This window comes from Orycteropus afer, unplaced genomic scaffold (genome assembly GCF_000298275.1).
Source record: "Orycteropus afer afer isolate SDZICR_OR568_19922 unplaced genomic scaffold, OryAfe1.0 scaffold00539, whole genome shotgun sequence".
Classification (NCBI taxonomy): domain Eukaryota; kingdom Metazoa; phylum Chordata; class Mammalia; order Tubulidentata; family Orycteropodidae; genus Orycteropus; species Orycteropus afer.
The window spans coordinates 751,499-759,435 of record NW_006922126.1 but is presented as its reverse complement, the minus strand read 5'-3'; the positions used below and the strand labels follow the sequence as shown (position 1 = coordinate 759,435).

The window sequence follows — 7,937 nt, the reverse complement described above, 5'->3', positions numbered from 1 at the left end:
GGCGAGCTGCTGTGGTCCGTTTGATCTCGGGTTGATGGTTCTCTAAGAGGACGCAGAGGCCAAGGTGTACATTCTCTGTTAATTAAGGTAAGGTGTGATTTGCTTTAAGGCGACTTCCGGGGACAATTTTGGTTTAAGGTTTAAAGACTACCTCGGGCCTAAGTTTCAGGGGGTCATCCAGCCTCAAAGGCTCCAGGAAGTCTGTGAAACTTTGAAGTTTTGTTTCACCCCCCCTCCCCTCATTCAGGATCTGTCTATAGAATCTTTGATCAAGTTGTTCAGTAATGGTAGCTGGGCACCATACGGTTGTCTGCTCTCATGGCAATGGAGGCAGTAATTCACGTAGGCAACTGGACATATATTCTAGTTCCTCCTCCAATCCTGACCCTCCATCTTCCGCTGCTATTCCAGGTGACTAGAGGCCAATTGTTGTATCTTGTATGGTTACTTGAAAGCGTTTAAGACCCCTGGTACTGCATCGTGAACTAGGAGGTAGAACAAAAACGTTAAAATCAATGTTGGCCCATTGAAATGTTGGAATGTCCCACAAAACCATGACCTTAAACCTCTGAACCAGTGACACAAATCCTGTGAGGTGTTTAGTTGTACCTGGGCAGTATCAGCTGCAGCTCTTTTTTTTCCTTTTTTCTTTTGTGTTGACGCTGTTATGCACTGTTGAGTCGGCTCCGACTCGTAGTGACCCTACGCACAGCAGAACGAGACACTGCCCACTGCTGTGCCAGCCTCGCGATCCTTGCTATACCTGAGCCTGTTGTAGCCACTGTGTCAGTCCATCTCGTGGAGGGCCTTCGTTGGCCCCCCGTGGTACCAAGCATGACATTCTCCTCCAGGGAACGGTCCCTTCTGACATCATGACCAAAGTCAGTGAGACAGTCTGGCCATTCTCGCTTACAGTTCTTTTGTAGAAACGTATATAACTCAGCATTCACCTTGGAACTTTGTCAGTGTGTAACTCCATGCCATCAACTACATTGATGATGTTGTCTGGCCATTTCCTGTTACTGATGCTAAATGCTCCTCCACTGTAAGCAGGAGCTCACTCCTTCCCTGATACCGGCTCCTCCGCTCCCCCTTCCTCCCACCCGTGGTGACCATTAATGAACTTTGGTCTCTGTAGATTTGCCTGTTGCTGTGAGTGAAATCATTTAAGGTTTTGAAGTAATTGTGGATTCACATGCAGCTGGGAGAAATGATATGGAGACCCTTAGCCTCGTTTCCCTCAGGGGTCACCTCTTACGGAGCTGCAGCTGCAGTAAAACATCACCGCAGGGTGGCTGTCCCCGAGATGGAACGTATCAAGGCTCCTGGCTGTCCCTGTATAAAAACCAAGTCACTTCCCACTCTTAGTGACCCTGTAGGGCAGAGTAGGACTTCCCTGGAGGATTTCTTTTCTTTTCTTTTTTAAATTTTTTATCTTGATAAATTGTGGGTGGAATTTTACAAAGCAGACTGGTTTTACCTTCATAGTTCATGCAAGTTTTATGACATTGGTTACATCCCCTGCCGTGTAGTAGCTCCCCGCCCACTTCCTCTCTGTGGTTGCCCTTTCCTGGTCCTCCGGGCCTGTGCGCTCCTGCCTCTCTGCCTTTCTCCCTGTGCAGACGCTGCCCTTCTGCTCTCCCGGGATTGCGTGTTCTAAGGTGTGTACACCTGGTGTAGGTGTGCAGCTTGTAGGCCTGCCTGTGGGGAATAAGTTCAGTTCATGGCACAAAGGGTGACTCATTGCCATAGTCTTGGGAGTTTCACAAGTCTCTTACCAGACAGTAAGCCTGGTCTTTTTCTTTTTTTAATTTTTATTGTGATTTGGGTGAAAGTTTACAGAGCAAGCTCATTAGCCATACAACAGTCCATTCACATTTTGTTTCATGAAAATGACTGCAATTCCCCACAGTGTAACAGCTCTCTTCCCACTTCTTCCCTGTGTCCTTCCCTCCTATGCGCTCCTACCCCCCCCCATCTCTGTGCAAACACTGTCCTGTTCTCCCATGATTGATGGTTCCAAGGAGTGTGTCTACCTAATGTAAATGTTCATCCCATATGCCTGTCTGTTGTTTGGCTGGAAGCCACAGGAATGAGTTCAGTTCTAGATCTGAAGGGTAACCAGGGGCCATAGTCTCAGGGGTCTCACTGGGCTCCGTCAGACACCAGCAAACGTGATCTTTTTATGATTTTGAGTTTTGATCCACATTGTTCTCCCACTCTATCCAGGGTCTCCTGCACTGCTCTCCCTCCAAGTGGTTGATAGCGGTAGCCGGGCACCATCTAGTTCTTCTGGTCTCATAGTCCTATAGGATGAGGATTGCATGGTCTACCAGTCCCTTGGACTAATTGTTTCCTTGTGTCATTGGTTTTCTTTGTTCTTCTTTGCTCTGGATAAAGAGAGACCCATCGTTGATCTAGATGGCTGCTTGTAAGCTTTAAGATCTGCGGTATAGTAAATTACCTGGTATGGCTTTTCTAGCCGTAGGTCTTTTTAAACTCCACGGTGGAATTTGCCCTGAACAACTGAGGAGCTCTTGATTGTTAAAGTTATCCACCTGGGGTATCTCTGTTGAGAGTGGCACAAAGCAGTGTTCTGGGAAGTTCGCGCTGTCTCTCAGGTGCTTAGAATTCTGATGTTATGATTGGTTAGTTTGGCCACTCTGCCGGGCTCAAAAGGAGACCTCCTAGAGACAGAAGAAGTTTCTCTGACTGCTGGTGGAGAAGGACGTGCTGCTGAGAGCCATGCGCTCCTGAGAGCCACGTGCTGCTGAGAAAGAGACACCGAGAGACACGCACATTGCTAAAAGAGAGACACCGAGAGACACGCACTGCTGGGAGAGAGACTGAGAGAGACACGCACTGCTGGGAGAGAGACTGAGAGACACGTACTGCTGGGAGAGAGACTGAGAGAGACTGTGGGCTGAGAGACGGTGGCCTGAGAGAGACTGAGCGTTGTTTCTGAACTTGAATTGTAGCCTGGTGCTTCCCTAATAAACCCCATAATCTGAGTTCTGTGTGGCCACGGCAGCAAATTATCGAACCCTGAGTAGAAAGGTGGTGGATGCTGCAGGAGGAACAGTTGGTGTCAGGGTTGATGAAACTGCTGAAGGGAGGCAGCATGTTTGGCCTCACAGGAATAGGCCTTGGGCTATTGATGGTGATTCTGTCTTCTTGTGGGGTTAGAGGAGGTCAGGCGATGCGGCCTCCCTGCCCCTTTGGCAAGATCCCAGTCCCTACTCAGCAAAGTAGAATGTAGAACAATGTTTTTGTGTAGTATGTTATGCCAGTTGAGCTTGATGTCCCCTTGCAACATCCAGCATCCAACATCCAAGGCCGTAGGTCCAAACTTGCTGCCTCTGGGTAACTGGCCATGGCCAAGAAGCCACCACAACTTTGCCCCTTGTCTGCTCTACTGTTGTTGTTATGTGCCGTCGAGTCGGACTTGACTCATAGTGACCCTTCCTTGGGTTTCCGAGGCAGTATCACTATGGAAGTAGATTGCCCCATCTTCCTTCCAAGGAGTGGCTGGTGGGTTTGCACCGCCAGCCTTCGATTAGCAGTCAAGTGCCTTAGGCGCTATGCTACCAGAGCTCCCTCTGCTCTAGTGTACACCTGGAAATTCTTATAGCTCATACAGATACACATGTATAAACATGGTATGCACCCCCCCACATAGGCATACCTGATCGTTCAGCCTGTCCACCCATCTGTCCACCTGTAGATAGATCAGTTTTTGCCTTCACTGACAATGCAGTACGATACATGCAAAAGGGCTCATCTTTGTTGTCTGTACCTCCTATGTACCTCTCTATGTCTTCCTCTTCCTCATTTAAGCCTGGTCTTTTTTATGATTTTGAATTTTGCTTCACATTTTTCTCCCACTCTGTACAGGATCTCCAAGTTTGATGCCTTTCCTAGTGGTTGGCGTTGGTAGCTGGGTACCATCTAGTTCCTCTGGTCTCAGGGTCATATAGACTGAGATTCCCACGGTCCGTTAGTCCTTTGGATGTTTCTGTGTTCTTCACTCTTCTTTGCTGTGGACACACAGAGACCAATAGTTGCCCCTTAGGTGGCTGCTCACAGCTTTGAAAACCCTGTTTGCTACACACCGAAGAAAGATGTAGAACAGTATTTTGTATACCATGTTGTGCTGCAACCATGGTTCCCAGCCTGCAGGCCCAGCGACCCAGTCCCTCAGGGTGCTTGTTTGTGGCTAAGAGGTGATCCTAACTTTGCCTCCTGTTAGCTTTAAACTGCACATGCACGGTTTTTGTAGCACAAATGCATAGATATGCTGTCTGTGCTGTATACACATCGTCTGTCAAACGTGTGCATGGTTGTGAGTGTATTCCCACTGGCCTATCCATACTTGTCTGCCTATGTATCTACCTGTAGATTAGCGGTTGGTGTTACTGATGATGCAACATTGTGTGTGCAGTGATTCGACTTTGCTGTCTGTACTCTTGTGCACCTCTCCGTGTCTTCCTTTTCCTGAGAGCTACTGTGCTGGCCTGTAGGGTTTCCAAGGCTGTAAATCTTGATGGAAACACTCAGCCTGGTGTGTTCAAACCACTGACCTTTTGGTTAGCAGCCGAATGCTGTAACCACTGTGCCACCAGAGCTCCTAGTATAGCCACTGCCAGTTCCTTAAACTGTGGCAACCACAAATACGGTCTCTACTTTTATAACTTTGTCATCTCAGGAGAGTTTCTTTCAATGGAACCATGTTGTATGTCATCTTTTAGGATTGGCTTTTTTTTTTTTTTTTAATTTTATGTACTTTTTTTTTTACCGCTTATTTTTGTTACTGTTGAAAATAGACCAGCGGAACGCACACGAGCCCGCAGCGTCTGCGTGTAGAGTTCAGTGGCTCTGAGGACATCCTTCCGGTTGCGCAGCCGTTCTCCCCGTTAGCAGAAGCTCACTGCTCCCTGAGCGTCCTGTGGAACCTTTCTGCGTTGCTGGGGTCAGTTTGACCCCCGTAGACAGGTCTGTAAAAGAGCCCAGTGCCCAAGGCAGGCATTCTTGACTGGGTCAGCTAAGCTATTGTTTGCTTCAAGAAGACTCAGCTGCCTGTGGTAGGTCCCACCGTGGGGAGTAACGACCACCAGCTGCCCTGCCGCTCAGCCAGGCCCAGCCAAGCTGACACACAAACTTAACCACCACAGTTACAACACAAACTGCACATATCTGAAGTGTTTTGACATGTGTTTATACCCCTGTAACTATCACTAAAATCAAGGTCATAAACATATCCATCATCTTCAAAATTTTCTTGTACCATTTTATACTTCTTTCTTCCTGTTTCTCCTACCTGCTTCCAGGCAACTCCGATCTGTGTTCTGTAACTACAGATTTATAGATTTTCTAGAGTTATTTTCTAAGTGAAATAATATGTATGTAATAGTCTTTTTTTTGCCTGACTCTGGTGGTACAGTGGTTAAAGCATTTGGTTGCTAGCTAAAAAGGTTGGTAGTTTGAACCCACCAGCCGCTCCATGGGAGAAAGATGAGGCAGTCTGCTTTTGTACAGATTTACAATCTTGGAAACCCTCTGGGGCGATTCTGTTCCATCTTACAGGGCTGCTGTGAGTCAAAATCGACTCGATTTGGGTTTTCCTTCCATAAAGATTGACAGCCTTGGAAACGCTATGGGGCAGTTCTACTCTGTCTTCTAGGGGCGCTGTGATTCAGAACTGACTCGTGGCAGTGGGTTTGATCTTGGTTTTTTCACTCAGCACGATGATTTTGAGAGTCACCATGTTGCATGTAACACAGTCTTTTCATTGCTGAGTGTGTTCATTCTGTGAGTGGAGAGCAGTTTGCTCATTTACCTGTTGATGGACACTTGAGTTGTTTCCAGTTTTGGGTGATTATGAATAAAGCCATTGTGGACATGTGTAAGTCTTTGTGTGCATATGTGCCTTAATTTTTTGTGGGTAAATTCCTCTCCAAGAAGTCATCGTGGTGCAGTGGCTAAGTGTTTGGCTGCTAGCAGAAAGGTGGGAGGTTTGAACTCACCACGATGGATAGTAATTTGTGGTGTTAGTTGCCGAGAAGTTGATTCCTACGTAAGTCTTCTCGTATTGCCTTTTTCTCTTTCGAGCATTAGGGTAGTGATGGCCCCTTTTTCACAGAGCTCTCTCTGGTGGTATGGTGGGTAAGGCATTTGGCTGCTAACCAGATGAAGGTCTGTGGTTCAAACGCACTGCCTGCTTTGCCGGAGGAAGATGAGGCAGCTGACTTCCCTAAAGATTGGAAACGCAATGGGGGTTGCTGTGAGTTGGAATCAACTTGACGGCAGTGAGTTTGGTTTTGGTTCCCTTTTTCATTCCAATTACTGCTCATTTGTTGTTTTTCTCTGAATCTCTTAATGAATCCAGTGAGCATCAGTCAGTGTCATTAACTCGTGTTCAGAGAACTGGCGTTGCTTTTGTTGGTATTCCCCTTTCTTCCCCGTCTTTCACTGACTCTGTTCTTAGGTTTCCTTCCTTCCTGTCTCTGAGCCTGAGCTTGAGGAGCAGTGTCACGTGACGAGCAGTGTCACGTGAACTGGGCCGTGGGTGCCGAGCACAGACCTTGGCCGCAGCTGCAGAAGCCCTTGGGGTCCATGTCACGAAAGCCCGTTTTCAGTTTAATATGTTCCATAACCTCAGCGCAGCATTGATCCGTGTGTGTTTGTTTTTCAGGAGGGTTTGCATTTGTGTACGAAGCTCAGGATCTTGGGAGCGGTAAAGACTATGCTTTAAAGGTAATGAGGACTGATTTAACACTTCCACGTGGGTGTTTGGTTTGTTTTGAAGGAACTCTGAAGGCCCATGGTTTCAGAACTGTGTTCTTCTTTTATTTCTGTTTCTTGCTCACTTGCTGTGTCCTTTGGAGGTAGCATTTGTTTCTTGGAGTCCTGAAGCAGTGGGCTTACACGCAGTGCTCACGGAGACCACTGTGACACCCTAGTTTCCAGCTTTGGGGTCAAGGCTGCCCAGGGACACGTCTGCCAGGCCCTGGGAGTGGGGCAGTGGCAGTGGAGTGGCCCTTTCCAGGGAGCAGCCCCCTCCCACTGGGGTGTGTCTGCCTTTCCGCCCTCTGTAAGTTTCTGTGTGTCAGAGAAAGAAAGGTTCCTTGACTACAAGGAGTTTAAAAGCCACTTGTGTAAAACATGCATGGCACAGAGTATCTATAAATAGGGTCATGGTGGGGGTATTGAGCCCACCCTGGGGTGCTGGGGCTGGGTTCTGAGATATGGTAGAGGGGGCCCAGCTCGCTGTAGGCAGAGAGACCTCAGACATGTTGTGCAGGGTTCCCTGACCAGGGGTGAGGGGACTGGTCCTGGCGAGTGGCCCTTTGTGTATTTTGGGGATCCGGAGTGGAGCCCCATCCCTCTCCACGTGTGCACTCATGGCCCTTGTTTGTCTTGGTCTCCGCGCAGAAAAGGCTACTCTGAGTCTGTCTTGTGTCCTTGGATCCAGAGGGCCTATTTTAAGGGTAACTATGAGTCGGAATCGACTCAGTGGCAGCGGGATTTTTGTTTGTTTATTTTCGTTTTGTTAACCTTCTGTCAGGTTTTCACACAGCTCAGATGTTAAAATGCAGCTTTGCAGGTTTTCACGCTCACGGGCACCGTGTCTGCCGTCTCGGGTGTTTCTGCCTGAGCTGGGCTTCATGTAGCCTGCAGAATAAACAGTGTTTGGTCTTTTCACTGTGTGTGGTTTCCTGATAACAGAGGCTGTTGTCCAACGAAGAGGAGAAGAACAGAGCCATCATTCAAGAAGTCTGTTTCATGGTATCCTTTCCTGAAGGTCTGGGAGGACCTGTTGCTGCTCAAGGGGTGCAGGGGTTCCACCTGCTGGGAGGCGCTTCTGTGGAGTAGTCCAGGTTGAGAGGGCGGTCCTTCCCCGTTCCCATGGTAGCATGAGGAGATTGACACGTTGGGAA

General features: G+C 48.1%; 1 protein-coding gene across 1 annotated transcript in view; it reads left to right on the top strand.

Annotated features, from left to right (window-relative positions):
• The window catches only part of GAK (cyclin G associated kinase), a 140,798-nt gene that overhangs the window by 19,058 nt on the left and 113,803 nt on the right, over positions 1–7,937 (top strand). Inside the window, exons 2-3 of the mRNA XM_007955764.1 lie at positions 6,692–6,753; positions 7,726–7,785. Coding sequence (XP_007953955.1) covers positions 6,692–6,753; positions 7,726–7,785 — 122 coding nt within the window. The remainder of the gene's footprint in view (positions 1–6,691; positions 6,754–7,725; positions 7,786–7,937) is intronic.